The sequence below is a fragment of the Carcharodon carcharias genome, chromosome 10 (genome assembly GCF_017639515.1).
Source record: "Carcharodon carcharias isolate sCarCar2 chromosome 10, sCarCar2.pri, whole genome shotgun sequence".
Taxonomy (NCBI): Eukaryota; Metazoa; Chordata; class Chondrichthyes; order Lamniformes; family Lamnidae; genus Carcharodon; species Carcharodon carcharias.
The window spans coordinates 31,401,320-31,426,070 of NC_054476.1; the positions used below are offsets into that span (position 1 = coordinate 31,401,320).

The 24,751-nt window shown below is 45.7% G+C and overlaps 1 protein-coding gene across 1 annotated transcript in view; it reads left to right on the top strand.

Annotated features, from left to right (window-relative positions):
• Nucleotides 1-24,751, top strand: part of mpped2a (metallophosphoesterase domain containing 2a) — a 187,542-nt gene that overhangs the window by 29,810 nt on the left and 132,981 nt on the right. The window contains exon 3 of the mRNA XM_041196535.1: nt 5,989-6,170. Within this exon, the coding sequence (XP_041052469.1) occupies nt 5,989-6,170 (182 nt within the window). The remainder of the gene's footprint in view (nt 1-5,988; nt 6,171-24,751) is intronic.

The following is a 24,751-nucleotide window of genomic DNA, read 5'->3' on the forward strand; positions in this document are numbered from 1 at the left end:
TTTTGCAGAATTCCAACCTCTCCCCACTTTGTGGGCACCAAGGATGTGCCAAATCCTGACACCAGGAATATACAAATTGTCTAACCCCGGGAAACCTGGCAAGGTCAAGGTGGCAGGTCACTGGCCATTGGGATATCTCCACGGCTCGGCTGAAGGAGTGGATTCATAAGTCTTGGGTCCTGTGATACAACCTCAATTAATTTATCGATGTGTTTCTCCCAATAAATTTGTTGAACATGAGATGGAGATTTGGGTGGAGCAATGGAACATTCCTTCACATTCTCAATAGTAATCCTCCGAGAATGGGTGAAATTTGGAGCTTGAATCTGTCACATAACCTCTTCTGTAGGACTTGCAGTTGATTCTTTACATCCCAAATATCTTTCTTTTTAGGTTCTACCTGTATTGTGTGGCACCCCAGCACAGTTCTGTTACTGGCCTCTTGGATTGGTTTACCTGCCAATCTTCTCTTGCTCTTCTTTCCCATGGCGCAAAGGAACTTGATCTCTGCTTGTCACCTCCACTCTGGCAAACAAGCCTAGACCAGGGTTTCACTATTGGAAAAATCCCTGGTGCCAACCTGCATTTCTACCATCCAAAGGCACAATGTGCTGTCTCAACATTGCCTCCAAGTTCTCTTCCAAGTCACGCACCAAACCAACTTAGAAATTATATATCGGCCATTTCTTCATCGTTGCTGGGTCAAAATCTTGGAACTCCCTGCCGTACAGCACTGTGGGAATGCCTTCACCACATGAACTGCAGTGGCTCAAGAAGGCAGCCCACCATCACCTTCTCAAGGGGTACCTAGAGGATGGGCAATAAATGCCAGCCTTGTCGACAATGCCAGCACATCTCAAGAATGTTTTTTGTTTTAATCATTTAGATTTCATGTCTCTCCTTATGTTACAGAGTAGAACGTGCCCTAGTTTATCAGATAAAGACCAAAGGAAGTGGGAAACCCAGACAAATTTTGATGTGTTCCATTTCTTTTGGGCACTGAATCGTTCTTTCAACACTCAAGCAGATTTGCTCTCGGACAGTATGTGCAATGGGTCCTGGTGCAGAATAAATTCATGGCTCTGAATAAGACTGAGAATGCTGCATCAGAGAATCTCACTGCAAGAAGGCTTTGGTCTCGAGTTCATCTTAAATTTATACAAACTGCGGATGGAATTCCCAGGAGCCGCTGACCTATGCTATCATCCTGCTTTTGATCAATTTATAAAATCTCAAGCCTTGTTCATAACTGCTTTTCTTGTTAAGAATACCATCTTGAATTGCAGTCTCAATTCAAACAATTTTTTTTATTTTGATTCAACAAAACTTTTCTTTGCTCATCTGTGAAATGATGGATGAACATAAGGGACAGGCACAGTTGATGGAAACTTGCACAGTTTCAGTAGGCTTATAAATGGTATATAACTAGTTCTGCTAGGTGTTTCAGCTGTGGCTCACTCGGCAGAACTGTGGGCTTTGAACTGAAAATCAAGGATATGAAGACCCATTCCGTAGACTTGGAGATAATTGCCAGGTTGGCTGTTTTCGTGAAGTTGGCTGAGGGCTAAATATTGGCCAGGATGCTGGAGAAAACTCTTCTTCAAAATTGTGCCATTGGATGTTTTACATCCACCTGAGAGGGAAGATGCAACTCTGAACTGAAATGCAGCACCTGTGACAGTGGTGCACTCCCTCAGTACTGCACTGGAATGTAGCCTAGATCATATGTTGGAGTCTTTGGAGTGGAACTTGAACGAAACACCTCATGATTCATTGATGGAAGTGCAACCGACTCTGCCACAGCTGACTACATTAGCCAATTCCATCTTGCTTTGCCATATTATACTTTAATTTGCACAACAGCTCACTCATTCTGAGACCTGGACTGGTTGATGTGTGCAACGGCATTATGCATCGGTAGTCCTGTTAACTGCATTCATTTAATAACGTGGGATCGTGGTGACTCAGTCGATGATGCTTCATTCTCATTGCTGCAGATTGATAACTCTCAGAACATGAGTGCACAGTCAGATATTTGTCTGGGAGCATGAGAGGCATTGATTCCAGGGGAATGTATTGGTGTTACACCAATCAACATGGGTATCAGTTTGCATTGATAATGTCAGTGTAAATCAGGTGCAAAATCAGGTAGTATAATGAAAGGAAAATGGGTTAACCTGTCAAAACTACATCTCCTTCCAAATTCCGTCATGGTAGGAAGCAAACCGACGGGTGTTTATTATGAATTGTAATGATAGTACCCATTTGATACTTTAGCCGCTAGATAGTAGCTAACCAATTCCATCATTCTAACTGTGCACGTCCTTTCACAGAGGAGATGGACCATCAATGGCATAGTCCTGAGAATTTTATGAGGAGAATCTTGACCGTTTTGCAATTCTTGGTGATCTTAGTGGGAAATTGTTCGATGCTTTTGCAGCACTCTTCAGTCTGCTATTTGAAATAAGTTAACTTCTCTGCTGTAACAGCAAATGGAGGATTAGCATTTGTGAGCATTAAGTATTTTTCGGTTTACAGTGCCCAGAGTGATATAGAATCATATAGCACAGAAGGAGGCCATTCGGTCTATTGTGCCTCTTTGAAAGAGCTATCCAATTAGTTCCGCTTTCCCCTAGCCCTGTAGATCTTTTTCTTTCTCAAGTATTCATCCAATTCTCTTTTGAAAGTAATAATTGAACCTGCTTTCATTGGCCTTCCAGCATTCCAGATCATACATATAGTCCATTCCCTTGCTGTCAGCCTTGTCTTAATGGCTGCATTTCTACTTCTGATTCAAGAAGTTGAGTAAATTGAGAATGCTCTGATATTTTCTCCACAGTCCTACAAATTTCTCCTATTTTAAAAGTGCCATTGAATCTGCTTTCACCACCTTTCCAGGCATTCCAGATCACAACTTGCTGAATAAATTAACTTCTGTGCACCTCACTGCCTGGCTTTTTTGCCATTTACCTCAAATCTGTGTATTTTGATTAGTGACCCCTTTGCCAGTAGAAACTATTTCTGCCTACCTATTCTATCACTTATCTCTTGGACCTCCCTTTGACCATCTCCACGTAACCCTCTCTGCTGTAAAAAGAGCAATATTTAGGCTCAAATACTCAAATTCCCAAACGTGTAAGGTGCATTTTTCTTTGGTAACCACAGATGAGCTATTCTTGCCAGCTAATTTATCAAGCATTTAAAAATATGATTGGGAGGTATTTTGAATATTGGCAGGTTAAATAACCTACAGCCAGACATTGTGCACCTGTGAACATAGAAAATTGACCAGAAGAGAAAGACTATTTGGCTTATTGAGCTCGGCCCCACACCAGTGATGACTGGAATGTAATGAGCAGACACTTCCCTTCTGCAGACTCGATGGGCCGAATGGCCTAATTTCTGCTCCTATGTCTTATGATCTTACCACTCTCCGGCCAACCTGCACGGGCATGTAATCTCCAGGGAGAGGCAGAGAAACCCCTCAGAGCTGATAAGGAAAAAAATTACTTTGTAGAATTCCTCTCTCAGCCACCTCAGATGATTAAAACCAGTCCAGGAGGTCACACTGATGAAATGCTCTCTATAAAGACAATTACCTTCTATGTGATGTGATCTCTGCTCCAGCCAGGAACAGGTGCAGTTCCCTTTTGAAGCCAGAGAGTTGCTTTATCTCATCCAACCAGTGGGAGTTATGTTGGTGCACACTGAACCCAACCAAACTGGCAAACAAAAGAGATCCAGTTGCTCTCTTTGCCAGTTTTCTCTCTCTGTCCATCCTCAAATTTGTCATTAGGATACACTGTCTTGGGCATTAGTTACCCTTTGATACCTTGCCCAAGTGGTTATTATTGACATGAAAGCACAGGCAGTGAATGTAAATGGGTTATTTAACTACAGGGTGCATCAATGTGCCAGTAATTGCTGGATAGGTAACAGGAGTGGGCAACTTCCTCACCAACCTCCCACTCCTATCCCATCCCCACCTTTTATAACTAGGGAACAACCAAAGAGTCAGGTGGAAGTTCAAATATGAGGCCTTCCTGGCTGAACTACACAAAAGAGAAACTTGTTGGGCCAGCTGGTGAAGCTTCAGCAGATGGGGTAGGGTTCATTCGATGTTGTTTCGGAAATGTGTGGTACTAGTGATCCCACCTACTCTCCCACCTGTGTCCCTCATCAGATTATGATTCACGGCCTAGCAAGGCATTGCACTATCCTCCTTATAGAACTGTATAGTGCATCCCATACTGCACCTGCCTCTTGTTACCTTCATAAGCTGAGGAAATGATGATGCAAATTCTCAAGAAGGCAAGGAGGAAGTGCCCTCAGGAGGGATAAAAAGGAAGAGTGGGAGGGCGTCATACTTAAACTGTATTGTGGTCTGACCAGAGCTCACTTCATGTACTGTGACCAGTGCTGGTTCACCATATCACAGGGAGACATCCTGGCTTTTGGGTGGGTGCGGATTAGTTCAGAGAAGGCGGTGATCCCTCTTCTATTCAGAAGTCCTAACCATGAGGAATAACAGGAAAGCCTTGTATTTATATTGTCTTTTTCATGGCCTCGGGACATCCCAAAACACTCCACAGCTAATGTTGCAGTATAAGCACTGTTGTAATGCAGGAAATGCAACAGCTAATTTACAAACTGCAATTTGACAATGACCAGGTAATCAGCTTTTAGTGATACAAAAACAAGAAGTGCTGGAAAAACTTAGCAGGTCTGACAGCATGTGTGGAGAACAAAAAAAGAGTTAACGTATCGAGACCGTATGACTCTTCTTCAGAGTTTTTAGTGATGTTGGTTGAGGGATGAATATTGGCCATGGCACCAGGTGGATCTCCCCGGCTCTCTGTTGAATAGCGTGATGGCAAATAGCATCTCAGTTTCATGTCTGTTCCAAAAGGCGGCACCTCCAGCAGTGCAGCATTCCTCGATACTGCACTGGGAATGTTAGCCTGGATTTTGTGCTCAAGCCTGCTTTCTGGGGACTTGACACAGCAGTGAAAGAGTGCTACCCACTTAGCCACAGCCGACATAGGGTAGGCTCCAACTTGTCATCCTTATAGGAAGATGGCCTTAAGGTAATACTGTCAAGTTGTGGAAGATTGTAAAGGGTAGAGAAAGGGTAGATCTGAAACAGTACTTCTAGCTAAAACACAGTAGTTCACCAGAGGGTGCAGGTTCATGCTAGGAAAAGACAAAATTAGGACTAATGATGACGAGTTCTTTCACATAATGAGCGACCAACACATGGAATGGATTTCCCGCTAAGGTAAAGAAAGAAGAAACATAAGGGACATTGAAGAAACAGTTGGGTGTCATAATAAGGGAAGGGGATGAATTAAGATGGGCCAAATGGCCTTATGTTGTGATGTATTCTTGCTTTTTATATTATTGCAATTAAAAAAAATCTTCATTACTTCAGAGCATTCTCGAAATAAATTTGAAATATAACCTCATTTTCTGTACTTATTAGGCTCCTGTGGTGTTTAATGGGTTAATAAATCATATGTTCTTTATATAAAAAAACAGACACACAAGTGCTGTCATCAGCTGAGAAACCTTTTCCTGCTATAAAAAAAATTGAATTGATTTCTCCTTGTCTGAAAAATGTTAAATTAATTGTAGAACAGCATTGGGCGCAGTTTCTGAAGTGACTTTAATTAGAGTGTAATTTTTAATGAGGTATTGTAAATCATTTGTAATTGCAATTTAATTTATTAAAAAAAGGACATGATTTCTTACGGAGCTCATGTTTTAATTCCCCTCTCCCTGAGTGACCCGTGTGTGTGTATGTGTGTGTATGTGTGTGTGTGTGTGTGTACAAGTTATCTGTGGAACACTTTTGCAATTTAAAGGTTAATTAATGCTAACTGGTCTGCATTTCTGTCTGGACTGGTCACTAATGAGGAAGCAGCAGATATATTAATGTCTTGTTAATGCCATGATTTTGTCTCTTTATCTTATTGTGCATGCACTCAGGGTTGACCCTGTCCCATATGACACTCCGAAACCAGCAGGCCACACACGATTTGTCTGCGTCTCAGACACACACTCCCGAACAGATGGCATTCAGATGCCGTATGGGGACATACTGCTTCACACGGGTGATTTTACAGAGCTGGGACTCCCCACGGAGGTTAAGAAGTTCAACGATTGGTTAGGTAAGAGTCCACTTTTTTTTTATATCACTCTTTGTGACCCTAATTAACCTCTGTTGTACAAATGCCATTCACAATTTTGATAATTAAATCAAAGTACCCGATGACTGCAGGTTTCTACAATGGGAACGTGGGATTCAAATTAACAATATTTTTATCTTCTTTACCTCCCCCACCCCACCCCCCCCCCAAGCTGCACCCCAACGAAAGCATGCTTCCTAAAATTTGTCTTATCATAGTCACTAATTCTTGAGAGAAGCTGAGGGAGAAAACAGACGCAATGGAATATCTGAAGTGCCTCATCCTGGGGCCAGTTCTTCAAGCATTTATTATGCACCTCCATTCTGTACCAAATCACAAATAATTAACAGGTAATGGGAGGAAATGAATGCCGCCTTTGATCAGGCTAGGTGACAGATTGAAGTGGAGAAATGCGCTCTCCTGTCACTTATCCTTTGCGGCAGTTTTCCTAAAGTAGACTCTCTTCCCATGGGGAAAAAGACTAGTTCTGTATGAGTAGGAGCCTCAGCAGTTACCCACTTGCAATTGTTTGTTGTGGGCTGGGGGAGATTCAGCCCACTGCTCCTGCATCTCTGAATTAAAACCAATGCCAAAGCCAAGAAAAAGAGCAGCAACCCACCCCCCACCCCCTTTCCAAATACCTCCTTGGAATCTAAAAGAGTATGTAAGAATGGGAGTCGGGCCAATCAGCCCCTTGAGTCTGTTCCATTATTCAATGAGATCGTGACTGATCTGTATTTTAACTCCATCCTCCCGTCTTGGCTCCAGATCCCTTAATACCCTTGGTTAGTAAAAAATCTATTGATCTTTGATGTAAAATAATTGATTGGACTAGCATCTACTGCTTTTTGTGGGAGATCCTTTATATGAAGAAGTGTTTCCTAACTTCTCTCCTGATTGCCTGACTCTGCTTTTATGGGCTGGATTTAATTTCCTTCTGCTGGTGGGCTTGTAGATGGTAGGAGGGCCCCATAAAATTCAGTGGGTGGCCTTTTCACCACCTACTCACCAGCCCCATCCTGTCTGAAATCTTACAGGGAGCAGGGGAGGCATTGGATCATCCACCTAACCTTATACCTTTTGAAGACCTTAAGCAGCCAATTAATAGTCACTTAAGGTCTTTACCCTGCTGTCGCTACTGTTTTACCCTCCAGAGGGGGAGGCCCATGCAGTGTGGGAAGCCTGGCTGCTTTAGCGGTGCGTCCTGGTGTCTGGCAACTAGGGGGGGATCCTTCTTTCAGATCTCCTGGGCTTACTCTTGACTTCTTAGCATGGGGGACAGGCACCATGGCACCCCGTAAAATCCAGTCTTACTCCATTAGACTCCCCTACCAGCGGAAAAAAAACTGAGATTTGGTGTGGACTAATAGACAGGTGTGTAGGAGACACATGGAAACCCATCAGTGCTTATTAGTCTGTCTGTGAACTCCACCAACTCCATGATCCTCTGAGAGCTCAGCCTCTTGTTTATCCCCTATTCCTTTTGAACCACTTTTGGTGGCCGTGCCTTTCGCTGCCTGGGCCCTAAGGTCTGGAATCCACTCCCACCGCCCCACAACTAAACCTCCCCTCCTCTCTACCGCTCTCTCCTCCTTTAAGGTGCTCCCTAAAACCTACCTCTTTTACCAAGCATTTGGTCACTATCCTAACATCCCTTCTTTGGCCTCCTATCCTAATGTCTCCTCCTTTGGTCACCTGCCCTAATGTCCCCTCCTATGCCTCAGTGACAATGTTGGTTTTGTAAATGCTCCTGTGAAACATCTTGAGTCGTTTTACTATGTTGAAGGTTCTATACAAATGCAAGTTGTTGCTGCTGCTATCATCTTAAAGGTGCATTGACACTGCACTTGTGCCAGTGAACAGAGGTGTCGCTTTGCGCTGACGTGGTAATTATAGTGCAGGTGCAGTCTCACTCTGGAGAGTGGCAGCGGGAGGGACTGGGGAAGGGAAGTGGGGGATAATGGAAAAATTCATGTGGTGGAAATGTCTTGTTATTCTTTTATTGGTTTGGCACACTTGGACTTGTTGGACCATCTTACATAGCAGTAGATAGTCAGCCATGTTGGTGTGGGACTGGAATCACATGTTGGCTACACTGAGGTAAAGATGACAAGTTTCCTTCCCTAGAAGGACATTAGTGAGCCAGTTGGGTTTTTGAATTAAAATTACCTGAGAAATATTGATTATGATATTATAGAAACACCTAATACTTGGGGATCAAATTCCTTTCTCTGCTGTTTTGACAGGGGTGTCAACTTGCATAAATTTAGATTGTGAATCTTTGGAAGTCTCTAATCCAGAGAGCTGTGGATGTTGAATCTTTGTGTATATTAAAGGCTGAGATAGATTTTGGACTGTAGGGGAATCGAGGGATCTTGGTGTAGGAGGATGTACATAGTTAGGATAAATACTGGGGGAGATGTAGCAGGATGTATATAGTTGGGCTAAAAACTTGGGGGAGATGTAGAGCAAAGGGTTAACATCAGGAGCACCTGATGCTAATGTAACTACTGCTGTAACCAAGATGCAACATCTTATGATTAAGTAACCGAGACCTCGTGGGAAGCAGAAGTACAACCTTGTATAGAATACTGAGATGTATGCAGATCTGTAAATAAACAAGAATGTTTTTCGCGAATAACAGTCTATGGTAGCATTATTAGGGTAACAGGCAAACGCTAAAGAAACCTATTGTAAACCCCAAACTCAAGATGACACAGTGGGGATTAGATGGGAAAGTAGAGCTGAGGTCAAAGATCAGTCATGATTTTAATGAACAGTGGAGTAGACTTGTGGGGCTGAATCGCCTAATCCAGCTTTCGTTTCTTATGTTTTAGTTCTTATGTATATTTTGATGCTTCAGTTGTTGAAATGGTGGAGAGAAGTATTTGATGTGAATTAATTGAGCATTAGTACGAAAGCATCACCAATAGAGCTTTCTATCTTTAGATCCTTATTTGTAGTTACCTACATTATGGATTCCTGGTCCGGCAATGTCTCGATTTAAAATTGTCATCCTTGTGTTCAAATTTTTCCATGTCCTCACCCCACCCTCTCTTTGTAACCAACTTTATCCCTCAGCTATGAGGTCTTAAGCCCCAAAATCCCCTCCCTAAACTTCACTATTACTCTACATCCCTCTCCTCCTTTAAGGCGCTTTTTAAAACCTACCTTTTTGGCCAAGCTTTCGTTCACCTGTTCTAATATCTTCTTATGTGACTCGGTGTCAAATTTTGCATGATAACCGCTCTTGTGAAGCATCTTGGGATGTTTTACTACATTTAAAGCCACCAAATAAATACAGCTTGTTGTAGTTATTTCTCACCTTTTTGACTCCTCATTGGACAAGGATACATAAGACACATCAGGGCTGAATTTCAGTGCTTGGGCACTTTGCCATAGGCAAACTAGGCAATGGGCAAAGCATACTCCTATATCACAATGTGTCCACTTTTCCAAAAGCTCACCACCTGTGAGGTGCTTTACGCCTTAGCACTGAAGAGGAAATAATCCTTAACACTGCCCTCTAACCACCCCCCCTCTACACAAGTTTTAAAGTTGTCCAACAGGCCGCACCCATCAGCTCCCCTCCCCCATCCCAGTAAACAAACGGGTGAATTGTCGACCTGGTGACTGTTTTCCAATTGTTCTTTTATGCTAGTGATTGAAGGCCTTTATCACACATTCAATACCTGTGAGCTAAGAGCAATTTTGTACTGTTAGTGAAACAATGGGAATGCACCAATGAGTGGTTGGTTATGCTTTGTAATGCAGTGTTTGCTAATACTGCTATTACTTTTTAAGTGGTGAGCTCCATATGTTCTCCTTAAAGAACAACGGGAATCTACTAAACCTGCTTTGACATCTATTGTCATGTAACCAGAAGCCCATGGCAGGTTGTACGAAATATGTAGATGGTTAGAACACCATACAATGGAAGATCTTTAATGAAAAGCAGTGGCTGGTTTCTTCAATTGTTTATTAGCCTTCCTTTCACTCAAGTTATCTGTCAGTGGAATTTTGATCAGCGAGTGGGAGGTAACGTCGGCTTCTTGTGATTTTTCAATTCTTTATCGACAACAGAGCTGTGATTAGGCAATGGGGTTCTCGAACTCCATCTATTTGTTGTTTCAACATTATGTAAAAGATGCATGTATATAACACCATTTATGATTTATGGCCATCCCAAAGTGCTTTACAGCTAATGAACGCACAGCAAGCTCCCGCAAACAGCAACCAGATAATCTTTCGTGATGTTGATTGAGGGATAAATATTAGTCATGGCACCAAGGAGAACTCCAATTCTCTTTGAATTAGTGCCATGTGAGATTTTGCACATAGCTGTGAGAGAAAACAGGAGCTGGGTTTAACATCTCACCTGAAAGACACCACCTCCAACGCTCAGCAATTCCTTGGCCCTGCAATGTGAGTGTCAGCTGACACTTTGTGCTGAAGTGAAGTGCAGGGCTCAAATCCCTGACCTTATGACTTGGAGGCGATTGTGTTGCCCAGTGAACCATGGCTGACACCCAAGCTAGGTGTCAGCCATGGCTGAATCGCTAACACTCTCTCCCTCTCCTCTGAATCACTAGGTTCCGGCTTCTAGTCCCACTCCAGGGTTTGAGCGCAGAAAATTAAGGCTGACACTCCGGTACTGTTCTCTTGGAGGAAGTGTTAAACTGAAGCCTCGTTTTCCTGCTTGGGTGGATGTAAAAGATTCCATAGCAGTATTTCAAGGAAAAGAGGAGTTCTCCTTGGTGCCATGGCCAATATTTATCTCTCAGTCAACATCACAGACCAGATTTTGTGTTCATTATCTCATTGTTGTTTGTGGGAGCTTGCTGTGCTCAAATTGGCTGCTGTGTTTCCTACCTTACAACAGTGGCTACACTTCAAACGTAAAGCACTTTGGGACATCTGGAGGGCGTGGAGGAAGGCTACACAAATGCAGGTGTCTTTTTTTTGCCATATAACCATGTGCGATAAGCTTTTTGTTTTGTGAATAAAATGCATGCCATAATATGGTGTGATTTTTCAACAAAACTTTAGAAGTTGCAATTAAAAGATTAAATTATTTGCTTGAAGTCTATCCTGCACAGAAAATGGAATCTTGTATTGACATATTTAAAAGTAATGTTCGATTGCACTCAGTTGTAGCCTGAACAATCAACCTCGAGAGTGGAAAATGTAATTTATTTGCAATAATTGTATTTTGCTTTCTTGCTGCTCAATATACAGTAAGCTGATTTCAACCTTCCATTTCTTTATGATTAGTGAAAAAGTGCCACATAAATTGATCTGTGATGCACACAGGGGATATTCCAGAATTTCAAAAACTGAGGGATGGCTTTTATTATTAAATTGTGAAGGATTATGCCAGCGTCTGCTATAGTTTCAGGCTACCCTAGTACCTCGCAAAAAGAAGTTAAGTCTATAACTTGTTTATTAAGGGAAAGTATTGAGGTTTTTTTTAATAGTGTTTGGCCTTTAAGCGACTGAGAGTGTAATATACTGTGTGCCTCCATATTATTAACCCCTTACCTTACAGAAGCTATAGAAACTGTTATTCCTTTCTGCCTGTTCTAGAAACGAAGAAAGGCCCTCCCGATTGTAAAGGAGATTTGCCTCTGAAGCAAGCTTACTCGGATCATAGGAACAGGAGGAGGCCATTCACTTGAGCCTGTCCTGCCATTCAGTGAGATCATGGCCGGTCTGTATCTTAGGGCAGAATTTTTCGTCCCATGGCCAGGTGCACGCCTCACCCGATTGGGAGTAAAATAGTGCGCGAAGACATCAGGCGAGCGTTCCGACGTCATCGCGCACTCGCGCAATATTTCGCTTGGCAGCGCACCCGCCGACAATTAAGAGGCCAATTAAGGCCCTTAAACAAATAATTAACTTGTAGTTTTCGCTTCTCGCTCAACCATTGGGTTGACTGGCTGGCGAAAAGGCCAGGCGGCCTTTGCAACTTTTACAAAACCTCAGGCGGGATGAGGTTTCCAATGGTAAATAAAGAAAATAACTTATTTTTAAGCATAATTTTAAACATGTCCCTCTTCATGTGACTGAGTCATCTTTATATCATTTGTAAAATGATTATTTCTGTATTTAAAATTCTTTAGCTCCCTGAGGCTGCTCCGTACCTTCAGGGAGCTTTCAGTGCGCGCCCCCCAACTTCAGCGCCCTTGCTGCTGCCGCCTCCACCCTGGCAGCGCTGGGGCTCTTCGCGTGCACTTCACGCTGGCTGTCAATTGACAGGGTGAAACCATGGCCAGAGCCCGATCGTGGGTTTCAGACCGTTTTGCCGATGTTCCTGGGCCCACCCGCCTGACAAAGGGAAAATCCTGCCCTTAGCTTCATTTACCCACCTCGTTTCCATAATCTTTAATAACCTGGCCTGACAAAAGTCTATCGATGTCTCAGTCTCAAAATTTTTAATTTGGCTCCCAGCCTCAACAGGTTTTTGGGGGAGAGGGTTCCGTATTTCCGCTGCCCTTTGTGTGAAGACTTGTTTTATGACAGCGCCTGGCTCTAACATTTAGGCTACATACCCTCTTCTTTTGGACCCCTCCCCACTAGATGAAATCGTTTCTCTCTATCTACTCTATCAACTCTAGTCACCTTTTTATCACCTCAATTATATCACACCTTAATCTTCTACACTGAAAGCAATGAAAACCTAGTCTGTGGTTCCTAGCCTTGTAACTTAACCCCATTAGCCCTGGTATCATTCCGGTGGATCCATGCTGCATCCCCTCTAAGGCTAATATATACTACTGAAGGTGCAGCGTCCACACAGTTATTCCATATTGGGTCTAACCAGAAATTTACATAAGTACAACATAACTTTTGCCCCATTGTATTTAAGGCCCCTTGAGTTGAAGACTAACTTTCCATTAGCCTTTTCAAATTTTTTGATTTTAATTATTAATTCGTACCTTTTGAAGTTGCCTTTTATCTGATTGTTCCAGTATGGCAGTGTATTCTTGCAATGGGCATCCTGCTTAGCCAAGTAGAATTCAGTGATAGTCTTGGATCATATTAATAAGGGCCAAGGCTGGCTTTGTAGGTCTTCAGATTACACAGGAGAGCTCCCTCAGCAATGAGTTTCATTGCTTTTGGAACTGGGTTTGATTTACTGATTCCAGCTCTCTCCCTTGGTTCAGGGGTACTGCAGCTGACTTGCTACAGCAGGTGGATTGATCTATTAGCAGTGTGATAGTGTAGTGGTTATAACAGGCTAGCAGCTGATGGATTGTTGATTTTATATCCAAAATCTCAAATTCAATAAATCTGGTCATTACTTTCGAAATGGTGAAAAGCTAGAAACTGGGAAGGTTCAAGGGGACTTGGGGGTCCAGGTACACAGATCATTAAAAAGTCATGACCCATACAGAAAATAATCAAACAGACTAATGGAATGCTGGCCCTTCTATTTAGAGAGCTAGGATACAAAGGGATCAAAGTCATTCTTCAGCTACACAAAGCCATGATTAGATGACACATAGAGTACTGTGAACAGGCAGCTTGCCACCACCTTCTCAAGGGCAATTAGGGATGGGCAACAAATGCTGGCCTTGCCATTGATGCTCACATCCCCTGAAAGAATAAATTAAAAAAAAACATTCTGGGCACCACACCTTAGGAAGGGTATTTTAGCCTTGGAAGTGCAGTGTAGATTTACCAGAATGGTGCTTGGACTCCAAGGGTTAAATCTCACAAACTATGGTTGTACTCATTGGAATTTAGAAGGTAGGGGTGATTTGATTGAAGTTTTCAAGATATTAAGAGAGAACTGATAGAATAGATAGAGAGAAACTATTTCAGCTGGTGGGGGAGTTTAGGACTGGGGGGCATAGTTTAAAAAATTAGAGCCAGACCTTTCATGGGTGAAATTAGGAAATACTTCTATAGACAAAGGGTGGCAGAAGTTTGAATCTCTCGCCTACAAATGGCAATTAATACTAGACAAATTGTTAATTTTAAATCTGAAAATTATAGATTTTCATTAACCCAGTATTAAGGGGTAGGGGGGTGAAGGTAGATATATGGAGTTAGCTGCAGATAAGCATCATCTCATTGAATGGCAGATGAGACTCGAGAGGCTAAATGCCCTTCCCCTCTGTTCCTTGTGTTCCTAATTTGTTCATTGTCACCAGAAAAGAAAATGACCATTAAAGTTGCCAGATAGTGGTAAAAACTCAACTGCTTTTCTGACGGAAGGGAACTTTACACATATGTCCAATCCGGCTTACCCACGACTCCAGTTACAAGCTATGAGATTGGCTCTGCAGTATTGCAGCAAATCACTAAGTTGCAAATAGTTAAGGGGAGGTGGTGGTAGTGGCGTAGTGGTATTTTCACTGTACTGGTAATCTTGAGATCTAGAGTAATGCTCTGGGGACCTGGATTCAAATCCCACCATGAAATTTGAATTTAATAAAAATCTGATGATGACCATTCCCATCTGCCCTTTAGGGAAGGGAAATCGGCTCTGGCCCATATGGGTGACTCATAAATGGCCTAGCAAGGCACTCAGTTGTATCAAACCGCTAATAAGGAATGAAACCTATAAGATAGTCCCAAAATTAGGAGAGCTGTCAAACTCACGGGATCATACCATACAGATCATGTCCCAGACACCACCATGACCATCCTTGGGTATGTCCTGTACCACTGGCAGGGCAGAGGTGGCGGCACAGTGGTATACAGTTGGGAGGGACGTTGGCCTGGGAATCCTCAACATCGACTCCGGTTCCATGAAGTCTCATGGCATCAGGTCAAATGTGGGCAAGGAAACCTCCTGCTGATTACCACGTACCACCCTTCCTTGGCTGATGAATCAGTGCTCCTCCATGTTGAACGCTACTTGGAGGAAGTCCTGAGGGTAGCAAGGGTGCAGAATGTACTCTGGCCAGCTCGGTCTGTGGTGGTGCTACCAAGCCACTCTTGGTGATGGATGGACATTGAAGTTCCCCACCCTAAAAGGCATAACTGTAAGGCAAGTGGTGAGGGAAAACATACTTGACCTCATCCTCACCAACCTGTCTGGTGTAGATGCATCTGTCCATGACCATACTGGTAGAAGTGACCACCGCACAATCCTTGTGGAGACGTTTTCACATTGAGGATACCCTCCATCGTGTTGTGTGGCACTACCACTGTGTTAAATGGGATAGATTTCAAACAGATCTAGCAACTCAAGATTGGGCATCCATGAGGCGCCTTGGGCCATCAGCAGCAGCAGAATTGTATTCAAACACAAACTGTAATCTCATGGCCTGGCATATCCCCCACTCTACCATTACCATCAAGATAGGGGTCAGCCCTGGTTCAATGAAGAGTGCAGGAGGGCATGCCAGGAGCAGCACCAGGCATACCTAAAAACAAGGTGTCAACCTGGTGAAGCTTCAACACAGGACTGCCTGCATGCCAAACGGCAGGGCAGCAAATGATAGACAGAGCTAAGTGATTCCACAACGGATCAGATCTAAGCTGTGCAGTCCTGCCACATCCAGTCGTGAATGGCAGTGGACAAGTAAACAACTCACTGGAGGAGGAGGCTCCACAAATATCCCCATCCTCAATGATGGAGGAGCCCAGCACAGCAATGCAAAAGATAAGGATGAAGCAATCATAACAATCTTCATCCAGAAGTGCTGAGTGAATTATCCGTCTCGGCCTCCTTTGGAGGTCTCCAGCATCACAGATGCCAGTCTTCAACCAATTCGATTCACTCCTCTCAAGAAACAGCTGATGGCACTGGACACTACAAAGACTGTGGGCCCTGACAATATTCCAGCAATAGCACTGAAGACTTGTGCTCCAGAACTTGTCGTACCCTTAGCCAAGCAGCTGCAGTACAGCTACTACACTGGCATCTACCCGGCAATATGGAAAGTTGCCCAGCTATGTCCTATACACAAAAAGCAGGACAAATTGAACCTGGCCAATTACTGCCCCATCAGTCTACTCTTGATCATCAGTAAAATGATGGAAGGGGGTCATCAACAGTGTTATCAAGTGACACTTGCTCAGCAATAACCTGCTCACTGATGTTCAGGTTGGGCTCTGCCAGGGTCATTCAACTTCTGACCTCATTACAACCTTGGTTCAAACATACACAAAAGAGCTGAACTCCAGAGGTGAGGTGAGAGTGATTTCCTTTGACATCAAGGCAGCGTTTGACCAAGTGTGGAATCAAGGAGCCCGAGCAAAACTGGAGTCGGTGGGAATCAGGGGGAAAACTCTCCACTGGTTGGAATCGTATCTAGCACAAAGGAAGATGGCTGTGGTTGTTGGAGGTCAATCATCTCAGCTCTAGTACATCACTGCAGGAGTTCCTCAGGGTAGTGTCCTCAGCCTAACCATCTTCAGCTGCTTCATCAATGACTTTCTTTCAGAAGTGGAGATGTTCGCTGATGATTGCACAATGTTCAACACCATTTGCAACTCCTCGGATACTGTAGCAGTCTATGTCCAAATGCAGCAAGATCTGGACAATATCCAGGCTTGGGCTGACAAGTGGCAAGTAACTTTATGTCAGTTCTGGTGAAAGGTCATCAACCTGAAAAATTGGTGGGAACTTTCCCAGGCACACGAGGCTGCTTCGGCCGCGGAAGCCTGAGCAAATCCAGAAAGTCTGGTCGACTCCCCAGTATACTCCCGTGTCTGAGCACATTTCGTGGACGTGGACTACTGGGTTCCCAGCAACTCGTGGTGTGCTCTGCTACAATGGCAGCTTCCTCCCTCCCACTAAGATTCCTCCATGGCACCAGTGCCACTCCTGCTGAGTGCCAGCAGCATTGCCCACATTTGCAAAGGCAGCCGGTGACCTGATCCACAGGCCACGCCAATTGGACCTCCCAAAGCTGAAACCCAGCTGCTGTCCCTCGTCAGACAGGGCTCTCGGAAATGGCTTCTTATTCGGACGTCTCCTGGTAGAGTGCCGCTTGCCCTTCTGACCGGGAATTCATCCTGACTGTCGGGGTCAACTTGCTAGTGGTAAAATTCAGCCCATTTCTGTATGTTTCTATCTCATCAGATGCTGCCTAACCTGTTGAGTGTTTTAAGAATTTTCTATTTTTAAGAATGTCTCTGCAGTAAACAAGACAACTCTCAGATTTCGCTTATCATGGGATCACAACATATTACAGCACAGACGGGGGCCATTTGGCCCATCATGCCTTTGCCAGCTCTTTCAAAGAGCTATCCGATTAGTTCTACTGCTCTAACTGTTTCCCCATAGCCCTGTGTACAATTTTTTTCCTATTCAAGTAGTTACCTAATTTGCTTTTGAAAGATACAATTCAGCCTACTTCCACCCCTTTCATACAGTGCAGTGCAAATCATAACATCTAGCCACAGTGACTGAGCTTCCACAACCCTCTAGAGTAGAGAATTCCAAAGATTTGCAACCCTCTGAGTAAAGCTTCTCATCTTGGTCCTAAGAGGCTTCCCCCTTACTTTGAAATTGTGTCCCCTGGTTCTGTACTCCCCAGCCAGGGGAAACTCTTACTTGCATCTACTCTGTCTATCCCTTTAAGTATTTTGTAGGTTTCATGAGATCACCTCTCATTCTTCAAAACTCTAGAGAATACAGGCCCCGTTTTCCCAATCTCTCTTCATAAGACAGTCCCACCACCCTGGAACAAGTCTGGTGAACCTTTGTTGCACTCCCTGTATGGCAGTAATATTCTTTCTGAGATAAGGGGACCAAAACAGCACACAGTACTCCAGGTCCAGTTTAACCAGGCTTCTATACAATTAAAGCAAGATTTAACTACTCCTATACTCAAATCCTCTTCCAACTGGTGCCATGGAATCTTTTGCATCCTCTGAGAGTGTAGGCGGGGTCTTGGTTTAACATCTCATCTGAAAGACAGCACCTCCAACAGTACAGCCTTCTTTCAGTATTGCATTGGCAGTGTCAGTCTAGATTTTGTGCTCAGCGGAACTCAAACACATAATCTTCTGACTCGAGAGGCAAGTGTGCTACCAGCTGAATGATGGCTAATACTTATTATCTGATCTTAGGATGTGAGTATCATTTGGCAAAATTGAAATTGTTTGTCCATGCCTAATTGTCCCAAGAAGGTGTTGGGACAAATTGAGTGGCTTTCTGAAATACTCTAGAGGCCATAGAGTCAATCAAATCATGTAGAATTGGAGTCATATATAGACCAGAATGGGGAAGTTTGGAAGATTCCCTTCCTTGAATGATATTAGTGGAACCAGGAATGTTTTAACCATCACAAGAAAATGATGGGATAGATTCCTGTGCACCCGTAGTGGGTCATCCGCACCCATCCAGTACTTCTCTTAGTCTGAATATAACTTAAGTTGCCACAGAAACATTACAGAACTATGCATTGTTCTGTTGAGTATATTTTCAGTGTGAAACTGAATGTATTATAAAAAGAGTTAATATTTCTTTACATCTGCGAGCTTATAGCTGTTTAGCTTCTATGGAAGCACAAGAGCTCAGTGTTGAAGCACACTTGATGTTTGCTTCCCACGAACTTGGGTTCTGAGGCTTGAGGTCAACAAAACTTGCTTGATGTGCTTGGTGCACCCCCAGTGTGGCTGGTGTGCGGTTGGCTGATTTGTGACAGGGCGTGTGGTGGGGTAGTGCCCTGACTTTAATGCAAATGACACAGCCATCCTGTAATGTGGACAAAGTTGCTGCTCAATGTCCTAGGCACTTGGTGCCCGTTTGCAACAGGCGTTGAAACAAAGGGTGCCATTTAAAAGTACTTTTCAACTCGCCCCTCCCCACCCTGAGACCTGCCTGCTGCTCTTCACTCTGCACCCTCCAACATCAGGTGTGTGTGCCTGCCAGAATGAGGCAGCAGCCCTTTACTGGCATCACCTACACTTTAGAAAATGGGAAAATGAATGGGGTAGAAAAGCTAAAGAAATCCAGGGATACAGGTGAACAAATCATTAAAAGCAGATTGGGGCATTTTTCATTAGACAAGGGAAGGCATAGAGGTGACTTGATAGAGGTCTTTAAAATTATGAATTGGGTTGGAGTAGGTCAATGTGGGAAGAATGTTTCTACTTCCATTAGAACCCAAAAGCAGGGGCTATACATACCAAAATAGTTATGAATAAATCCAATAGGAAAATAAGGAGAAATTTCTTTAGTCAAAGTGGTTTGAATGTGGAACTCACTACTGCAGGAAGTGGTTGAGGCAAATATTTTAGATCCTTGCAAAACAAAATTTGATGAGTTCATGAGAGAAAAGAGAATAGAAAGATACATTGAAAGGCTAAGATGAGGTAGTTGGAATGGGAGGTGACTTGTGTGGTGTATACAAACCAGGATAGACTAGTTGGGCTGAATGGCCTGTTTTGGAGCTGTATGTTGTATGCAATCTTTATAATAAATTCTCTCATTATCAAATTAATCTGTCTTTGGTACAAAGGACAGCAGCAGGTGTAAGCTTAGATATTTATTAATTTATTTTACCTCAGCAAGTATAACGATTAGACACTTTGAATTGAAAGATCACATTTTACTTCATAATTAACAGCAAATGTTGCAGTTGACATTGAGAATGTTCTGGCTGGGCAGTACTGCATGTTTTAAATCTTGGAGAATGGTGAACTTAAAAGCTGAACATTCCTTTGATTTAACTGGAGAAAGTCAATGGGGTGATCTCAGTGCACAGTGTTGCTGTGGTCTTGGGGGCTCCCTCAGTATCTTGCTGTCACTGAGTGCCATTCAAGGGTTGGGATGCATCTCTCTAACCTCCTCCAGCCCTACAATTCTCCAAAATCTCTGTGCTCCTCCAATTTTGGCCTCTTGCACATCCCTAATTTTCATCACTGCACCATTGGCAGCCGTGCCTTCAGCTGCCTAGGCCCTGAGTTCTGGAATTCCCATTTGAAGCCTCTCCACTTTACTGTTTCTCTGTCCAACCAGTTGAGCAATGCCCCTATTTTAAAATGTTCGTTCTTCTTTTCATCCTTGTTTTACGCCCTGGAACATCTCTCTTATCTGCTTTTAGAAGCTTCTTAAAATCCGCCTCTCTGACCAAGCTTTCAGTCATCTTCCCTTATGTCTCTTTATGTGGCTCAGTGTCAAACTTTTATCTAATTCTGCCATTGTGAAGCATCTTGGGACATTTTGCTACTTTGAAAATGCGATATAAATGCAAGTTGTTATCATTGTTATTGCTGACTGTAGCATTGTATCTCAGACCTACGCGCATGTCTGAAAGAGGAGCCTCACAGAAATAACTCCGTGGTGTCTGGTTTTGGTTGCTGTGACTACCACACGTGTTCCGTGCTTAAGTTGCGCTACTCGAGCAGTATGTTGACCGCTGTAATTCTTATGGCTACATCTGCTTCTCCCAAAAGCAGCGTAAGAAAACCTTGAGCTCGGCGAAATTTGACACCACTGCAAAGTTTGAATGTGCAATCTGTGTTGACGGAGATCAGCAGTCAGGAGTCATACCCATTTGTCTGATGCTCCCATCCCCACTATTTTCACAGAGATGCTAGCCCATTTGGGATAAACAGGTTAACTGCTCCATTAAGAAAGACCTTGCATTTATATATTGCCTTTTACAACCTCGGAATGTCTCAAAAGTAGTTTTTAAGTGTAGTCACCGTTATAATGTAAGAAAGCTTGGCGGCCAATATATGCACGGCAAGATCCCACATGCAGCAGTACAATAAATGACCAGATCATTTGTTTTAGATCTTAGTTGGGTGAGTGAAGTTAGGAAATGCTTCTACACACAAAGGGTGCTTGAAGTTTGGAATTCTCTTCTGCCAGCAGCAGTCGATGCGTGGTCAGCTGTTAATTTTACGTTTGAAGTTGATAGACTTTTGTAAACCAGTTATTCAGGGATGTGGGGCAAAGGTGGGCATGTGGAGTGAGGTCACGGATCAGCAGTGATCTCATTAAATGGCAGGACAGACTCATGGGGTTATATGGCCTCTTCCTTATGTTCTTATCAATAAGCACAAACCCCTCCCTGCTCTTAACCCAATGCCCTTTTGAACGCTACTAATCTGTTTCACTCTTTCAGTAGGGGTGAAAGTGCTATGACTGTGTCAAACTGATCTATGTGCCCATTATCCTGATGTAATTATCCCTTGGTATCTTGTTCTGTATCATATATAATCATTCCAGGGTGTGTGAGATTTTAGTGTATTCGTTCTGAGAAGTTAGTTATTCTATGTGTAGTTACTCACAAGTGTTCATTATTCTCCATTGCCATTCCCAGTTCTGTGGAAATGATCTCGTGCACCGATTCCTCCTCATATAATTGTGGCCCTTTGGATGAAATGTTAAACAGAGGCTTCGTCTGGTGGATGGAAAAGATTCCACAGCACCATTCTGAAGAAGAGCAGGGACGTTGCCCCTGTTGTCTTGGCTAATATGTGTATCCCTCAGGCAATATCACAAGAGCAGGTTATCTGGTCACTTGGACCATTGCTGCTTGTGGGATCTTGCTGTGCACAAATTGGGTGTGGCGCTACCTGCATTACATCAGTGACTACAATTCAAAAGTACTTCATGGGCTGCGAAGCGCTTTGCGGCAGCTTGAGGATGTGAAAGGTGCTATAGGAATGCACGTCTTTCTTTTTCCGCTCAGGCGTTAGCCAGTCCGCACTACGATGCACCTTTTGTGTGCTGTGGCTGACGGTGCCCTGGCATGAGGCACATTTCAAAGGCTATTAACTTTGGCCATTCTGTTTGCTTGCACTGGGTCAGCTGAAAATGTCCTCGCAGAAACTTTTTAAAAAATTGATTAGGGTTATAAATAATTCCACTCTCTGTGGCTCATTGAACGGCAGAGTGATTGCAGAAAACCATATTGAGTTAATGTGAAAATCTCATGTAACAATACAATTCTACCTTTTCTATATTGCATTAGTGAGCCTGCCGATATGCTGTTACTTGATTTAAGAATTCCCCGACCAACAATTCAGAAAGTATCTTGGTTCAAGCTTCCATTTTCTCTGGCTAGTGATTCATTTATACAGCGTTTTTTTTTAATAATTCAGAGCAAGACATTGAGAGATTTGGAGCAGTCGAATTGCTGGCCATTGAACTCAGAGAAATCAGAGACGTAAAAACCATGGCTCGTTCTAGCCAAGGCAGAAACGATAGCTGGAAGTTCCATCTCCGGGCTTGTGTTTGTTGTGTTTGCGGACAAGGCTGTTTAGACTTTTTTAAACAAAAACAAAAAATGCTGGAAAAACTCAACAGGTCTGACAGCGTCTGTGGAGAGAGAAACAGAGTTAACGTTTCGAGTCCGTATGATTCTTCTTCAGAGCTTCTTTAAAACTGGGACAAAGGCAGAGTAGGACAGAGGGAACTTTCTAGCATGGAGTAACTCAGCACCTGTTGAGAATGTCCCAAAGCCATCGATATCCAATGAAATACTGAATTAAGTTTTGCCACAAGGTGCCATTTACCAATCCAGCTTCAGTCAGTGCATTGGTGCTCACTAAAAGTATATCAGGTGAACTTCCCCACCTGTCTAGCTCTCTCTGTCTGCTCCTTTAAGATGCATCTTTAAAACTACCTCTTTGACCAAGCTTGTGGTCACCTCTCCGCATATATCCTGATGTGTCTCGGTGCCATATTTTGTGTGATAAGCACCATGGGATGGTTTGCTGCGTTACAGATGTTAAATACTGTATATACTCGTGAAAAAGTCAAGTTTTTGAAAACAAATTTTTAGACAAAAAGTCGGGGCTCGAATTTTTCATGAGTAATATTTTCAAGGTTTGAAATTGTTTTGCTTTAGAGCTGGCAGAGTGTGAGTGATCCAATCTGTGTCACTTTGGGGTAGCCTCTCCTGCTCCCCGAGAATCTCTCCCACTGGCCGCTTCCCCGCCCGGCCCCCTCCCCTCCCCCTCCGCGCCCCCACCCGGCCCCCTCCCCTCCCCCGTCCGGCCCCCTCCCCTCCCCCGTCCGGCCCCCTCCCCTCCCCCGTCCGGCCCCCTCCCCTCCCCCGCCCGGCCCCCTCCCCTCCCCCGTCCGGCCCCCTCCCCTCCCCCGTCCGGCCCCCTCCCCTCCCCCGCCCGGCCCCCTCCGTTCCCCCGCCCGGCCCCCTCTGCTCCCCCTCCGCGCCCCCACCCGGCCCCCTCCCCTCCCCCGCCCGGCCCCCTCCCCTCCCCCGCCCGGCCCCCTCCCCTCCCCCGCCCGGCCCCCTCCGTTTCCCCGTCCGGCCCCCTCCCCTCCCCCGCCCGGCCCCCTCCCCTCCCCCGCCCGGCCCCCTCCGTTCCCCGCCCGGCCCCCTCTGCTCCCCCTCCGCGCCCCCACCCGGCCCCCTCCCCTCCCCCGCCCGGCCCCCTCCCCTCCCCCGCCCGGCCCCCTCCCCTCCCCCGCCCGGCCCCCTCCGTTTCCCCGTCCGGCCCCCTCCCCTCCCCCGCCCGGCCCCCTCCCCTCCCCTGCCCGGCCCCCTCCGCTCCCCCGTCCGGCCCCCTCCCCTCCCCCGCCTGGCCCCCTCCCCTCCCCTGCCCGGCCCCCTCCGTTTCCCCGTCCGGCCCCCTCCCCTCCCCCGCCCGGCCCCCTCCCCTCCCCCGTCCGGCCCCCTCCCCTCCCCCGCCCGGCCCCCTCTGTTTCCCCGCCCGGCCCCCTCCCCTCCCCTGCCCGGCCCCCTCCGCTCCCCCGTCCGGCCCCCTCCCCTCCCCCGCCTGGCCCCCTCCCCTCCCCTCCCCTGCCCGGCCCCCTCCGTTTCCCCCGCCCGGCCCCCTCCCCTCCCCCGCCTGGCCCCCTCCCCTCCCCTGCCCGGCCCCCTCCGTTTCCCCGCCCGGCCCCCTCCCCTCCCCCGCCCGGCCCCCTCCGCTCCCCCGCCCGGCCCCCTCCCCTCCCCCGTCCGGCCCCCTCCCCTCCCCCGCCCGGCCCCCTCCCCTCCCCCGCCCGGCCCCCTCCCCTCCCCCGCCCGGCCCCCTCCGCACCCCCGCCCGGCCCCCTCCGCTCCCCCGCCCGGCCCCCTCCCCTCCCCCGCCCGGCCCCCTCCCCTCCCCCGCCCGGCCTCCTCCACGTCTCTTTCTCTCCTGAGCCCTTACTGTGAGCAACAGCTCAGGAGACGGGTGGCAAGAGGGAGGAAGTGAGCAAAAGGAGCTCCGTGCGGGACAGTCAGGCAGTACGGCGATGGGTGGGACAGTAAGGCAGGGGGTGCAGCACACGGGAGAGTCGGGCAGGGAGGCGGCGAGCATGAGAGTTGGACAGGGAGCTGGTGAGCGGGAGACAGTTGGTGAGGGGCCGAGAGTTGGCAGCAATGAAGCAGCAAGTGAAAGAGAATCAGCGACTGGGAGAGAGTCGGCGATCGGGATGGAGTCAGCAAGGGCTAGAGAGTTGGGGGGCGTGGAAGCAGAGAGTAGGAGAGAGTCGGCGAGCAGGAGGGAGTCGGTGAGGGGGCAAGAGTCAACGGATAGGGATGCGGTAAGTAGAAGAGAGTCAGCAAGTGGGAGAGACTTGACGAGCGGGAGGGACTCGGCGAACAGGAGGGAGCCAGTGACGGGGCAGGAGTCGACGAGGGGGAGAGAGTCAACGAGGGGGAGATAGTCGGTGAGCAGGAGGGAGTTGG